Consider the following 15,275-nt stretch of genomic DNA (forward strand, 5'->3'; position numbering starts at 1 on the left):
ATCCACTTCAGTTCCTCTCCAAGGCAGCTGTTTGTCGAGTCGCCCTATCGACGATAGTAAGGGCACCTTGAAGCTTCTCAATATCATGCTCCAGCTCTTTACGTCTCCTGGCAGTGTTCTCATTCTCTCCACCAACAATCTTCATCTCATCTTCCGAGAGACTAAGGATTCGGTTGGTGTTGAGGCTAAGGACAGGCCCGTCTTGACCAGAGATGAACGACTCAATAACAGTGTTGTTGATGGTACGAATAAAAGCGTCCAGAGAGAGCTATAGAGGTCAGCAATTGTTGAAACTGAAGGTATAGCCCACGGCGCATACCTTGTAATAAGCCTTGAGAACATCGTGGACATCAACAGCCATGTTCATGCCCAGACTTGGATGGAAGGATTCAAAGCACTTGGCAAGATCAAGTTGTCCCGGTTCGCAATCCTGGAAAACACTGGAGAATCCCTCATAGAATCGCAGGATTCTCCAACCATGAATCTCATCCCCAAAGCGAGGGCCAGTGGATTGTAGTCGCACACACTTTGTCTCCATCTCGCACTGAGACTTGCATAAGTCTTCAGTTCTCCGCATGGATTCTTTCCATGAAGCTTCCAAGAGCGCGGTCAACTCTCTCGATAGAGTTGACGTCTCACTTTCCGCGGGACAGACGTCGTTGAGAATGGAGGCGGTGCATCGACTGACTGCTTGTGCCACTCGCGCAAGGTGAATGTTCGCGATGTGTCCCCATTTCTTGACTTGCTCTCGGTACATATCTGGGTAGATATCCGGGTTGATGATTCCATCCAGAAGAGATCCCTGATAGAGCACTAGCTTGTCTTGAATGGCAACCATAAGATTTCTTGTGTCTTGAATGTGTGACAAGCCCGGGAATGCCTTGTCAAGCGAAGCGTCGATCTTCGGTTTATTGACACTGCGAACACGCGGGGGCAATCGCTTTCCCTCGGCCCTCGCCTGTGTCTCAAGAGTCATATGTTCATCTAGCAGCACGCGAGGATCAACGTCAATATCCTCAAACTCCCAGGTACCGCCTCGTGCTCGCATGAACTTGTCAAATTCAGCATTCAAGCGACTGACTTCTCTGCGAAGCTCCATGCTGTGGTGGAGAAATCCTGGACGGTCCAGAGCAGTTTGCGCCATCTCTTCATATTTTCGGACAGTAGCGACAACAAATTGCTGTCTTGCGGCATGGCTAGTGCGAGGCTCTCCAAGCATAGTCTTCTCGTGTAGTCTCTCTTCAAGGTTATGCTGAATTGTACTGCGGAGTGTTGGGAAGCAATCGCGTATCTTGGAGCTCAAAAGGGTACCAAGATATGACTTGGCTGCAGTTGAGCCCAAGCGACTTTGAGAAACAGAGTTCCAGGGGCTCTTGCTGAATAGCTTCTTCTCTGCGGCGCTGAGATCGAAAGAATCAGGATCTTTGTCTGCTCGGTTGCGAACCAGGAACCAGCCACCAGTTAGGCGTCCGAGTCTATGAGTAGAGTTGCCAGTTGCGATTGATACAATCTGATTCGATGTTAGCGTGGTCAAAAAAACCCCATACGGTTAACTCGCCCTCTTGGTCGCCTCTGGCTCATGCTGCACCATATCGCATTTTGTGAAAACGCCGACGAAGCGGTTTTGCTTGATGGGCTTCTTGGCCAGCCTCAAAATCTCCTGTCTATCAAAGTCTGTAGGGGCATCGATAACGCAGCTTCAATTGTTAGTATGATCGATCACTAATATCATGCCAAGCTAACTCACATAACGATATTATCTTCATTGTTCATGTACTCCTTGACCATAGCCTCGACCTTGGCTTGATCTGTCTCGTTAACGGCAGAAGCATTCTGAAATGTGCCTGGAAGGTCGAGAATACTGAAATAGGAGCGATGGGGCCCTGACAGCTCGATCTTGAGGACCTCTGCTACGAAGTTCTTTCTGTCTTCTCCTAGACCAGTTCGAAGGCCCATAAATTCAGAGGATATCTGCGGCTGTCAGCTCAGGTGCCTAAAACTGATATGAATCACTTGCTTCATCTATGACCTTGGCAAATCTCTCCTTGGTGAGGATCTTGCCGCTACACTCATAGTTCTTGATGTTATCAGATGCAGGTTCCAAACCAGGAACATCAACTTCCGCAGGATCAATAGTAATGCGGAATGAATCGTCACTGTCTGGCTCAGTGCGACGAGAGACAATGCGTGTGGGAAACCGAGTGCAGCAGCCACTGTCGACGGGGAAAGGAATTCCAGTCAAGCTTTGGAGGAGAGATGACTTTCCAGAGGATTGTCCTCCCACAATGATGAGCTATCACTAGTAAGTACTGCGAGAGTCCAACACTCCTAAGATTACATACCTGAGGGATACTCAAATCACCGGCACCAAAGGATTGCAGGGCATCAATTGCATCAAATAGAATGCGATTGTGCTGACTATCAAAGGGATCTTCAGGCATGACCTCTTGATTGGAATCATCGCGAGGTCGGGGTGAAGAAACCGAAGTTGGAGAAGGATCGTAGAAAACGTCTCCAAGACTGGAATCGGTCGGGAATTTTCCAATTACTTTTCTAGGGCTCTCCTTGCCAGAATTGAGGCTATCAAAGCCTTTGTGAGGCGTTCGGGGAGGAGTGTCAAGGGCGTGTGGGTGCATAGAGAGAACTTCAACAGGACCAGCCATGATGAATTGATAAGAGTAAAAGATGAAAAATGAAATAAGAAAGGGAAGATTTAGGCAAGGGTATCTTGATAGGAAATTGAAGCTGAGAAATGGATTGTCCTCTATGACTGCTGGCGGGACATGAGCAGATTTATATCTTCCAGTACGGCTTGACCATCCCATCCTCCACAGCCAAAGCAGCTTTTCTGTAAATTGAAACAAGCCCACAGACTTTGCTGCCATCGCTCCAGCTTCCCATGCAACTACGCGCCGGCCATCGGCTCACCTCACTTGGAGTCAAGGGTGTATTCAGCTCGAGTATATCTATTGCCATATCAAGACATCTCGGGAAGCAGTTTTGGGTGAGGAACTTTCTTGGCGTGTTAGAGATGACTTCTCAGCCAACAATTGAGACATATCGGCTGTACGATGCAGGTGGTTGAGACCATTGTCGACCAGCATAAGAGCAAAGATAGGAACCAAAATAGTTTCAAGATAGGATAGAGTTCAGGTGAAGGTCAAGAAGGAATCAACCGGCAGGTTTCGAAACATCGAAACTTGATCTCATTGGTCGCTTTGGCATATGCTGTTGGTTGCTGCAAGCACTCACTCAGCTATCTGCAGGGGGTTGAGCGCATAGCTGAGAGAGGCAAGAGATAACTCAAAGAGGCAGCTCGCAAGATGAAAATGTTTTATCTTATCGATCAATTGCCCTGCAGTTTTGGAAACCGCAAGGCAATTGTTTTGAGTTGCGTTTCTGACAGGCCGGGGTAGGACGGGTAGCAAGGCTGCTTTCAGCTATGCGAGAACTTCACTGTTGAAGGATACCGGAACAAATGTCGCAATCAATGTCCATATCGACGGCACTGCGACTTGCAAGCGCCGTCGATAAACAAAGGTGACAAGCTCCCAGGAAAACGCATCCTAGGGGTCATTATAGTGGCCGGAGGAGAAACACATCAACCAACAACCAACATCGGCGGTTGTTCAGGACCAAGCCTCCAACAGCCAATCATAATTGGCCATGCCGTCTTCAACTTGAATTCAGCGTGATGTCTCCAAGTCTAGCGTTGTTGTCGCTGCCATTTGACCTTTCAGATGCCATTGAGCATTGCGCTTTATCAAGAACCATGGGATGAATCAAGACTTGGGATAGCTTTGAGATGATTGGGACAGACTTAGCCGGCTTTCTGATGGTGAGTTCTATCTTGCATGATTGTATTGTAACACAGGGTTGTAATGGGCGCAGAGATTATCCCTGAGATTGAGCTGATGTTGGTGAGAGGTGTTGGCTAGCACAATATTTTGATCAATGTGATACGGGGAATGGTTTATTCTTCGTACTTGATAATGAACGAAGAGAGTCGATTTCATCTTTGAGAAATTTGTTAATCATAGATGAGGATGAACGGAAGGATCAAGTAAAGCCATTGAAGAGAAAAAGGAAGTACAGGGTAATCGGCCCCACCTCGAAACACCAGCGTCACTCTCAACTGAAGCTCAAAATTTCAACACTTACATCACCAACGACTTGACGGCCGTTGCATCACCACATCACAAGCCGCGGTCTCAATTTTGCGCGCTCTACCGAAATGAACACGGTGTTCTCTTCTATTACGCGCCTCGCGCGCCCAGTCCTGGCCAAGACCCTCGCTCAATCGCCCAGGTAAGCTCATCCACATGCCTCTATCAAACCATCACTAATTCCATCAGGACGTTCACAACCCTCGTCCCTCTCCGACCCTCGCTCACTCCCATGACCGGCGCTATACGAAGAACCGCTCTCCCCTCAAGCTTCACCCCCTCGACAGCCGCATCAGCCGATATTGTTCCTTCGAGCGCCATCTCAGCACACCCTGCCCTGGGCGATATGCAGATTCGTTGCGGACCCCGAAATACCATGAACGGACATACGAGACTAGTTCAGAAGCGCAGACATGGATTTCTATGCCGTAAGCGCAGTAAGACAGGGAGGAAGATTCTCCTCAGGAGGAAGATCAAGGGCCGAAGGCATATCGCTCAGTAAGCCTGTGAATGTGACCTGAGGAGGTTGGAGGGCATGTGTCAATGAAGCATGAGCGAATTGTGTACGATACCAGAGAAGAGAGCGGAGACTTGGGTGCAGATGCCTTAGTCTCTCTCGTGATACAAATCTGTACAAAGACCTAACAAAAGAAACAAATGATCTTGCATTCTCACATCTCGGCGGGGTACCGAACTTGCATATTGCAGCTGAAGTCTAAACAAGGGGGAACAATATCACACACTTTTACGAAGAACCAGTTCCAGAACATTTTCGGAATTTGACAAAGGCTCACAGCCTGGTGATGACGCTGGTCGACGTCGGTGTTGCAGCAAGGCCAGCAATGCAGAAAGCTCCGAACTATCGCACCTGACTTCGGAGAAGGGCTCGAATTAGAAAGATGGGATTCAGTTCCGATAGACAGATGCAGTTCCTAATTCGGATTCACCGGAGCTACCGTTAGTCAACACCATCACGATGTGCGGATAGTTCGAAACCCCGCATTCTCAACTGAGAATCACAGGCCTCGTTTCAGGCACAAAGTGCTTTGACTTGGGACTTATTCCTCGGCTTGGATTTTCTAGTGTGGTGGCCTGCATGTTCTTGGGTGCGCCGATCATCAGGTACGCAGTAAGCGGAGAAGCAGGCTGTGAATTGGAGATGTCTATCACTGAGATTTGTGAGGTACCGCGTTGAAAGAATCGATAAGAGACAGTTTGATACGGCAAGCCAATTGATAATGCTGATAAAGAAACACAGAGGTATGAAGATCTGATCACAAGTCTATAGATGCAATTGCTATTATCATGGATAGCTATCATCTGGCCTCAGCTATCGAAAGTGATGATGATGACACTAGCGTCCAAGAGATGCAGCTTATGCCGGCCCGTCTTGCATTAAGAGGATTGGGATGGTGTGAAAGGTGATGAAAGAGGTAGGTGTCAAGACTCGATAGTGCAGCTGAAATGTAAGATGTGAAATAATTCAGAGAATCAGAGACATTTCATGTGATGGTGCTACTGCATAATCTCATGTTCAATCAACACCATATTTGAACAACAAAAGAATTACGAATATGTTCGGATATCTTTCGTCTGATGAAACTGCCAGATTGACATTTAATTAATCGAGTAAATAACCTCGATGCAATATTACCGCAATTACTGCACTTCCTGGGTTAGGTATCGTGTTCCCCAGATATCGGCACTTGACTACTCCAGAACAGTTAAACCTGTTTTTCCCACACATAATTAAAACCCCACCTGACAAAAGGTCCCTTGTCAATAAAAAAATGTAAACCTTGTCAACCCGCAGAGTCAAAGGCTGCACGCAATGGAAAACTTGATAGCGGTCAAGGCTGAACTGAATTGAGCCGAGAAGGTTGCAACATGTTTCGGGGTATACTTCCGTTGATCGGCTCTGCAAGTGATGGAGGTGAGTGTTTCTGTGAAAGATGGTTGGTCAGTCGACTCGATATAGCTCGGGCGGTAAATCGTAACGTTTTATCTGGTAGTTTGTACTATAATTGGTTTGCTCATCACTGTGACACCAGAACTGACTGTCACTTAATTATTGGATATCAACCAACCACTCTTACGATTCATACGATCACCAGACTATTCTTTCTTTTTCTCCCTCTCCTATTTTATCTTCTTCTCAAAGCCTGGAGCCCTACAAGTCCCAACATTTTGACAGTCCCCATCGCAATGTAACAGAGACTAAACAAAACCCCTGTAGCCCACCATCTTGATCACGACCCTCACGTGGTCCGAGATCGTCGTTACCTGTAAGGGAAGCTCATCCGGGCCCAACGACAAACGGACCAAGGAAAAATGCTGTCAGAGCCCGATGAAGGGGACATTGTCTGCTGGGATCATGGAGCCAAGAATGCGGGGTGGGCAGCGTAGAACACACCATGAAGGTTTAGACTGCCGCGAATGCTTCATTTCCGTTGTTCGGCCCTCACTTTGGCTGGGGCGGCGGTTACTACACCGACGACCTGAGGGTTTTGCCAAGATGGATGGGGTGGGAGCTATGACTATGAGTGGATGTGTGTGAATGTGATGTGATGGGAACGGGAGAGAGATGGGATCAGCGACTGAGGGTGGGCGGGTATTGTGATGGGAGCTAGCTGAAGAAAAAAAAATATATATATAAACGTCTGGTTCTTCTCACGATGTCGATCTCTCAGTCGATCTCAAGGACAGCTTCAGCTTCAGCTTCAAGAGCATCTCCAGGAGTTGCACCTCGCCAGCCAACCCTCACTTACACCTATACCTTGGACTCTATCCCTTGTCACGATGCTTCTTCTACCACTTCTCTCGGCCATCACCCTCGCGGTAGCCAGCCCTGTAGCTCTCGACGACTACGTCAACTCCCTCGAGGAGCGAGGTAAACACAATCCCACTCCAATTCCTTCATAAGCTCACATTCCCAGCTGTTAGTGTCACCACAACCAACTTCAACAATTTCAAGTTTTACATCCAACACGGCGCCGCAGCTTACTGCAACTCTGAGGCCGCAGCTGGCTCAAAGATCACCTGCTCCAACAATGGCTGTCCAACCGTTCAGGGCAACGGAGCTACCATCGTGACATCTTTCGTGTAAGTCCAATCCTGCACAAACACATCATACCCTTGCTTACACATCCAGTGGCTCCAAGACAGGTATCGGTGGCTACGTCGCGACAGACCCTGCCCGAAAGGAAATCGTCGTCTCCTTCCGCGGAAGCATCAACATTCGAAACTGGCTTACCAACCTCGACTTTGGCCAGGAAGATTGCAGTCTCGTCTCTGGATGTGGTGTACACTCTGGCTTCCAGCGAGCCTGGAATGAGATCTCATCCCAAGCAACCGCTGCTGTTGCCTCCGCTCGCAAGGCGAACCCTTCTTTCAAGGTCATCTCTACAGGCCATTCCCTCGGAGGTGCTGTAGCCGTTCTTGCTGCCGCAAACTTGAGAGTCGGTGGAACACCCGTCGATATCTACACCTACGGTTCTCCCCGTGTCGGAAACGCACAGCTCTCATCCTTCGTCTCAAACCAGGCTGGTGGAGAGTACCGCGTTACACACGCCGATGACCCCGTCCCTCGTCTCCCTCCTCTGATCTTCGGATACAGACACACAACTCCTGAGTTCTGGCTGTCCGGCGGTGGAGGCGACAAGGTTGACTACACTATCAACGATGTCAAGGTCTGTGAGGGTGCTGCCAACCTTGGATGCAATGGTGGAACTCTTGGTTTGGACATTGCTGCTCATCTGCATTACTTCCAGGCGACTGATGCCTGTAACGCTGGCGGATTCTCTTGGCGACGATACAGAAGCGCCGACAGCGTCGACAAGAGGGCCACCATGACTGATGCAGAGCTTGAGAAGAAGCTGAACTCTTATGTCCAGATGGATAAGGAGTATGTTAAGAATAACCAGGCCCGCTCTTAACAGGGGTATGAGGTTTAATGGGAAATGATATGATTCATGAACGAAACCATAGTACATATGATGCAAATAGGATATAAAACAGATTTCATTCACTAGCTTCACACAATACCGTGCGCCATGCAATGCCTTGCTACTGACTCAAAGGCCATGCTGAGATTCATAACTCCATACACCAGGCACCACGCGCTGTCTCAGGGATTAATCATCAGATCCCTCAACCATCATGCCCTGAGCATTAGGAACACCAACAAGGATGACACCACGAGGTACGCGAACCTCTTTGACCTTCATGCATCCAAAAACGTTGACCTCTCGGATCCTAGGACAAGATCGGAAGATCGACCCCAATATGAAATCAGTCACCTCTTCGCAGAAGCTGATTTCCAGCTCTTTCAACTCTGGATACTGAGCATCCTTATGGAAGACCTCTTCAAAAGCCTCACGTGAGATATGACGACAAGCATGAATGTTGAGGTACTGGAGCTTCTCACCCGAGTGGGCCATCAACGCTTTGAAACCCTCACTGCAGAGTCCGACGCTATCTGGGTTCTCCCGAGGCTTACTTGCATCAATCTGTCGACATTTCTGGAGATCCACAAATCGCAAGGGAGGATTGGTCCATTTGGTGAAAAGATCAACAAAACCCTGGTCGGTCATAAACTCGCTGTCCGTGATTCGGAACTTGGAAAGGGAGCGACAATGCTCGTGAATAGCCTGCAACAGCGTGTCGTCAACCTCAGGAACAATCTTCAGAGAAAAGGTCTTGAGGTTGGCACCAATCCTCGAGACGACTTCGATGTAAGCGTCAGATTCAGTCTTGTGCTGTAGCTGAAGTCCAAGATGCTCTAGAGCCGACAAACTTGCAATCGCTTTGACACCATCGTTGGTCAGCTTTTGGTTGTTCTCAACCTTGAGTCGCTTGAGGTTGGAGCAATGATCCTTCAGCGTGGCTATGGTTTCGTCTCCAAAGTGATTGTCTGTATAATAGACTTGGATGCCCTTCAGCTTCTCGCCCTTTTCCTGGATGAACTTATGCCATTTCTCATCGCTCAAAAGATTGGCTCCGTGAAGGTAGAAAGTTTCAAGATTGATGTCACGCGACAAGAGGTAATCCATGACTTCGTCCTTGAACTGAATGCCACATCGGATCTTAAGATTTTTGAGTTTCGAAGCCGTCTGAAAGATGGAAATGTAATCTTGTTCACCCAGCTTTGCGCCATCATAGATATGGAGGTCTTCGGTGCCGGGCTGGACGAAAAGTGGCAAAGTCTCTGGCTTGAGGAGTCGACGCTTAGAGAACATGCGTGCAATTTTGTCGACCAAGTGATCAGGAAGGTCCCCAAGACTGTCAGCCAGATCGACATTCTTGGCCAGAGTCTGTACGCACAGAGTGGCCAAGCTCTTGGTACCAACGTCGCCATCAAGTATCCGACTTTGAATTGCGCGACGTCTCCCAACAGGACCCGTATTAGCCGGCTTCTTCGGCTTCTTCTTTTGGCCGCTTTCTCGTTCTTTTGCTATCTCTCGACCGCAAGGAGGACAAAGAAGCCCCCCGTTAGGGCCAGCAAGCGAATAAGGTGATACGGTAAAGCGCTTCTCGCAGATTTCGCAGTGCTCTATCTGTCCAGGCATAGGGCCAGAGTTCGATTCCATTAACGCACGAGCAAGTTCGTCATCGGATAAGTCTGATCGTTGCTTGCGCTTCTTGAAAGCTTTGCTCTCCTTGATCTTTGCAAGCTTCTTCTCTTCTTCTCGCTTACGCTTTAGCGAAGCTTCGTCATTGTCGTTGCGACTAGAACGTCGCCCAGATCTGGCACCTGCCGCAGAAGACTCGCCATTGCCGTTCTCATCCTCAGCTGCATCATCACGTGCGGCTTGTCGACGACGTGCGTCAGCATCTGAGCGAATCTGAGCAGCAGAGATGTTGTGAGACTGATCATGGTTAGTATGCTATAGCGACGTGCACTTTGTGACAGCCATCAACTTACGGCAAGGAAATCGGTCAGCGCTGATTGACTATTGACATGTTAGTACGAGTATGGGGTTCAAAATAGTATTTTACATACGGTCCATAGACAGCACGAGTTTGTCGATTAGGTTGATTTTGCTGACCATTCTGGCCATTCTGAGCAGTTTGACCGTTTTGGCCTTGAGCATTCTGGTTACTGCGTGCCCGCGCCCTGTATATGATAAGCTTATCGCCACTCTATGGGTATAAGAAAAACGTACATGATGGAGGAATACTGAGTGGCCTAGAAAAGTGAGAAAATTTACACAAGAAAAGATTCCTCAATCTGTGGCGACCACTCCAGCCACCAAGACAATGAAAGGGAGGAGAGATTCACGCTTGAAAAGGAGTTGGCGCAAAAAAAGTAAAGTCTGAAGCAGCTCGGGCAAGTGCAGCGCCGTGCAGTGGCGTTCCCGCTTGCGCAGTCTTTCACGAGATTGACACCGTGTCACGTGATGCAATCGCCCCTTGGAGTGGCAAATCGAGGATCTAAGCATCAGGGTCTAGAATTCATCGGCAGCCTGGGGAGGAAAGAAAACTCGGGACCTCGATCCTAAATGACAAAAAGATTTGGGTAACTCATGTAACTTGGTATAAGTTTAGCATAAGTTTGGGCTTCTAGCAATGTAAGCCTTGTTATATATGACTTATAAATTAACAATTATTGTAGCATGCAACTTATTGCCAACTGTTCTTGTAAGTGGGATTGACCAATCTTTTCTGTCCTCGATCCTGCCAGGAACGATGCACCCCAATCAGATCGACAATCAAACCCCCTTGTCCCTGACACGTGCATGCGCGTAGCGGGGTGCTCTTTCCGACACTGTGAATCGTGAATTGGGGTATCAGACGGGAAGCAACGCCCCCGAAAAAAGGAGCTGGTGGCGATTTGCCTTAACTTTCTATCTGACTTTTCCCCTTCATCCTCACGCTTTTATTGTTCATCCATTCGTGGTCTTTCTCATCTCATTGAACAGATTCTGTTAATTTCGGTCGTTTATTTGTGTGATTGTTCTTTTGTTGTTGCCCGCAGTCAATCAATTTGTATCTATTCACGGTCACTGCCCAACACTGCATTCACGGCTGTGCATTAGTGAGCTGCCAACAGACAGGGGTGCAACTGTCACCCTTTGACTTCCACCAGGCTCCCATCTTTTGATTTTAATCTCCTGAAAGAAAACACACCCGAAGTCTTTTAATCTTTGTCCTTCGTCGTGCAGCTTCGCGCTCGAGAGTCCCATTTAGAGGGCGATACGCTGTCTCATCTCGTATCGATTCCAAATCAGCAGAACATCCTTTGGACCAACTGACATCATGCCTCGAGGTCGCCCTTCCACTCGGGGTACGCCCATCACTCCAGCAGATGGTAAGTCTGATGCCATAGCTGGTTATTGTTCCTCACTGACAAATTCTAGGTTCTAGAGATACATCTACTGCTTCTAACCGAGTGGCCCGCTTAGCCAGGACTAGAAGTCAGGCTGCCTCGTCTATACCAACTCCCACCTCAACTGTAGATCTTCCGCAGGATGCTCCCTCTGGATCACGCCCAAGAGGAAGACCCAGGAAGAGTATCCCTGAAGTCGGCGCATCTCCCCTGTCTCAATTTCCTAATTCTGACATCGCACTTCCCACTAAACGACGTGGCCGCCCAAGGAAAGCACCCGTCATTGAGAGCGAATCCGTGTCATCAGTTCCCACACCACTAGACCCAGACACAGGGAGCGAGTATTCAACTCCTGCATCTAGCAAAGTACCAACACCGGCAGCAGTCGAGCATGACAAATCAGCTATCTTCGAAGTTCAACTTCCTGCTCCTTCTGTCTCTCGCCCCATTGACCGCGAGAGAGGTCTGCGAAAGAGCGCATATGCCATGAACTCGAGAGCCAATAACGGCCGGATGGTCATTCAGGACTCGGACGACGAGGATCTTGACAATTCTCGAGACGCTCAAGTAGCTCGTCGCCTCCAGGATGAAGAATTCAAGCAAGCGTCCAGTGCCGCATCATCATCATTTCCCCTACGAAGAAGTACTAGGCCTTCGCTCTCCGGTAGTTTCAGCACTCCCGCTCAGACTTCTGTCAAGCGAGAAAGAGCACCGACTCTGGCTGACTCTACCGCCAAGCGTGGTCGCCCAGCAAAAAAGCCTAAAGTTATCCCCGACTCAGATGACGAGGACATCGACATGGATGCGGAGATAGCCCAAGGACTTGATCTGGACAGCGGCTCGTCATTGAGCTCATTTGAGGATGAATCCTTTGCCGATGATGACGCCAGTGACGAGGGAGGAGCTCAAGAAATCTCTAGTGATGACGAAGACGTCCCAATGGCCATGTCGAGGAAAGCGGCAGGAAAGCGACCTGCACGTCCCATGGCACGCACTATACCCCGTACCAAGGCACCTACTGCGACTGGTTCTCGTTCCGCAGGGAAGGCTACGCAAACTGATGGCCCGTCTGGTGATGAACTCGATGCATCGGAAAACGCTTTGGGTGATGCCGAGTCTACAGACTTTTCAACTGATATCAACGGCGACTATATCGACTTGAGTAGTAGCGATGCTGATGCAGATGGCGCCGATAACACGGACCAAATCGCGAGTATCTCCAACAATCGGAGGGCCTTCAGGAACACGGGTGTTACCAGACGTACGCGTAGAGAGCGAGAACGTTTGGAAAAACACCACCCTGAGATCATAGACATGTGGGACAAGGTTAAAAAGCAGCCAGTGATTAAGCCTGAGAAGGCTGCACAGCCGGAAAGAATTTCACGCCAACTCAAGCCATTCCAGCTTGAAGGCCTTGCTTGGATGATGGAGATGGAGAAGGGAAAGTACAAAGGTGGCTTACTCGGTGATGAGATGGGATTAGGCAAGACGATCCAAGCTGTGTCTCTAATCATGTCTGATTATCGTGTGGGAAAGCCGTCCCTTGTTCTAGTGCCCCCTGTTGCGCTCATGCAATGGCAGCAGGAGATCAAGTCTTACACAGATGGCGCCTTGAACACATTCGTTTTCCATGGAACAAACCAAAAGACCAAGGGGATCACCGTGAGGGAACTCAAGAAATTCGACGTTATTATGATGTCGTACAACAGTCTCGAGTCAGTCTACCGCAAGCAAGAAAAGGGGTTCAAGCGAAAGGACGGCATATACAAGGAAAAGAGTGCTATTCATGCAATCGATTTCCATCGAGTTATTCTGGACGAAGCACACTGTATCAAGACACGCACCACCATGACAGCCAAAGCATGCTTTGCTCTGAAAACCACCTACCGATGGTGTTTGACGGGCACGCCTTTGCAGAACCGCATCGGAGAGTTCTTCTCTCTAATTCGTTTCTTAGAAATCGACGACTTTGCATCGTATCTTTGCAAGCAGTGTCCGTGCTCCACACTTGAATGGTCAATGGACGAGAACAGTCGTTGTAAGGGCTGCAATCATCCGGGAGTGCAACATGTTTCTCTGTTCAATCAAGAGCTACTGAATCCTATTCAGAAATATGGGAATCTAGGCGCAGGCAAAACGGCTTTCGACAGACTGCGTTTGATGACAGATCGTATCATGCTGCGCCGTTTGAAGAAAGACCATACCAACTCTATGGAACTTCCCGTCAAGGAGGTTTATGTTGACCGACAGTTTTTCGGAGAAGAGGAAAACGACTTCGCAAACAGTATCATGACGAACGGCCAGCGCAAGTTTGATACGTATGTCGCCCAAGGTGTTCTCTTGAACAATTATGCCAACATTTTTGGCCTCATTATGCAGATGAGACAAGTTGCTGATCACCCTGATCTTATCACAAAGAAGAACGCTGAAGGAGGACAAAACGTGCTCGTTTGTTGTATCTGCGATGAGCCTGCCGAAGACGCAATTCGTAGTCAGTGCAAGCATGACTTTTGCAGAGCTTGTGTTGGTAGCTACGTCCGCTCTACCGATGTACCTGATTGCCCCCGTTGTCACATCCCCCTCCAGATCGATCTAGAACAGCCGGAGATGGAGCAAGATGAGAATCTCGTCAAGAAAAATTCCATCATCAATCGAATCAAGATGGAGAACTGGACCTCTTCTTCCAAAATTGAACTTCTTGTTCATGAGCTACACAAACTTCGCTCTGACAACGCCTCACACAAGTCGATCATTTTCTCTCAGTTTACTACCATGCTGCAGCTCATCGAGTGGCGTCTCCGCCGGGCTGGTATCACTACCGTCATGCTCGATGGTAGCATGACACCTGCTCAACGACAGGCATCGATTGAACATTTCATGAACAACGTGGACGTTGAATGCTTCCTGGTTTCTCTCAAGGCAGGCGGTGTGGCACTGAACCTTACCGAAGCCTCTCGAGTATTCATTGTTGATCCGTAAGTGTCTGAAACGAACATTGTCATCTGAGTAGCTGCTGACAATTGCATAGATGGTGGAACCCAGCCGCTGAGTGGCAGTCCGCTGACCGGTGCCATCGCATTGGCCAAAGTCGGCCCTGCACTATCACGCGCTTGTGTATCGAGGATTCTGTGGAAAGTCGAATGGTGTTGATTCAGGAGAAGAAGACTAACATGATTCACTCCACTGTCAACTCCGACACCAAGGCTATGGAATCACTCACCCCCCAGGACATGCAATTTCTCTTCCGTGGTACATAGACGAACCGGGACAACGGCACAGAGCAAGGAGCAAAGACCTGACGAAAACTTGATTATTTTCATGCAAACACGAAACTTGGGGATACGATCATGTACAGTATTTGGCATTGGCCATGAGGCATGCAGGAAGTATACATGGAGTTTGGAGTTGGCAATGGCAACGATGCTTCGCCTAAAGATATTAAGGGCGGTTTTTTTTTAAGTCTCAGGGATCAAATATGTGTAAACTTGGCCAAAGAATAAAAGCCCCTGAGAAGATCTATATCATCCTGGGTTCTATTAAATGCGGGTGCTATCGTACGACATGTCTCGGGAGAGGGCTGCAGAGGTGTCTGAGGTTGACAGTTCAGGAATTAATTAAAATCTAATATCCGTCTATCTAGCTCTTTTCTCGTTTTCAAATATTGACTGTCAACTTTTGTGTTGCTATTTTCATCGGCCCATGATGAGATTCAAAACATACGAACAAAAGGATTCTCCAAAGAGAACACGAAAGAAATGTTTCGCTAGCCATTGAGATGCATG

At 48.5% G+C, this 15,275-nt stretch overlaps 5 protein-coding genes across 5 annotated transcripts; 3 read left to right on the top strand and 2 right to left on the bottom strand.

Annotated features, from left to right (window-relative positions):
• Positions 1 to 7: 7 nt before the first annotated feature.
• On the bottom strand, positions 8 to 2,663 carry J7337_006570 (uncharacterized protein; the record flags this gene model as incomplete). The annotated part of the gene is made up of 6 exons (XM_044824232.1): positions 8 to 268; positions 320 to 1,510; positions 1,589 to 1,697; positions 1,748 to 1,971; positions 2,030 to 2,293; positions 2,343 to 2,663. 6 exons carry the CDS (start codon positions 2,661 to 2,663, stop codon positions 8 to 10), a joined length of 2,370 nt encoding a protein of 789 aa, XP_044679889.1.
• A 1,571-nt stretch (positions 2,664 to 4,234) lies between these two features.
• Positions 4,235 to 4,668, top strand: J7337_006571 (uncharacterized protein; the record flags this gene model as incomplete). Its single annotated transcript, XM_044824233.1, has 2 exons — positions 4,235 to 4,308; positions 4,356 to 4,668. The coding sequence occupies 2 exons, from the start codon at positions 4,235 to 4,237 to the stop codon at positions 4,666 to 4,668; spliced, it is 387 nt and encodes a 128-aa protein (XP_044679890.1).
• A 2,297-nt stretch (positions 4,669 to 6,965) lies between these two features.
• Positions 6,966 to 8,101, top strand: J7337_006572 (uncharacterized protein; the record flags this gene model as incomplete). The annotated part of the gene is made up of 3 exons (XM_044824234.1): positions 6,966 to 7,056; positions 7,103 to 7,268; positions 7,318 to 8,101. The coding sequence occupies 3 exons, from the start codon at positions 6,966 to 6,968 to the stop codon at positions 8,099 to 8,101; spliced, it is 1,041 nt and encodes a 346-aa protein (XP_044679891.1).
• A 198-nt stretch (positions 8,102 to 8,299) lies between these two features.
• Positions 8,300 to 10,332, bottom strand: J7337_006573 (uncharacterized protein; the record flags this gene model as incomplete). Its single annotated transcript, XM_044824235.1, has 4 exons — positions 8,300 to 10,033; positions 10,090 to 10,117; positions 10,168 to 10,259; positions 10,327 to 10,332. 4 exons carry the CDS (start codon positions 10,330 to 10,332, stop codon positions 8,300 to 8,302), a joined length of 1,860 nt encoding a protein of 619 aa, XP_044679892.1.
• A 1,091-nt stretch (positions 10,333 to 11,423) lies between these two features.
• J7337_006574 (uncharacterized protein) lies at positions 11,424 to 14,750 on the top strand (the record flags this gene model as incomplete). The annotated part of the gene is made up of 3 exons (XM_044824236.1): positions 11,424 to 11,475; positions 11,525 to 14,468; positions 14,522 to 14,750. The coding sequence occupies 3 exons, from the start codon at positions 11,424 to 11,426 to the stop codon at positions 14,748 to 14,750; spliced, it is 3,225 nt and encodes a 1,074-aa protein (XP_044679893.1).
• Positions 14,751 to 15,275: the final 525 nt, after the last annotated feature.

Source organism: Fusarium musae, chromosome 5 (assembly GCF_019915245.1).
Source record: "Fusarium musae strain F31 chromosome 5, whole genome shotgun sequence".
In the NCBI taxonomy this organism is placed as follows: domain Eukaryota; kingdom Fungi; phylum Ascomycota; class Sordariomycetes; order Hypocreales; family Nectriaceae; genus Fusarium; species Fusarium musae.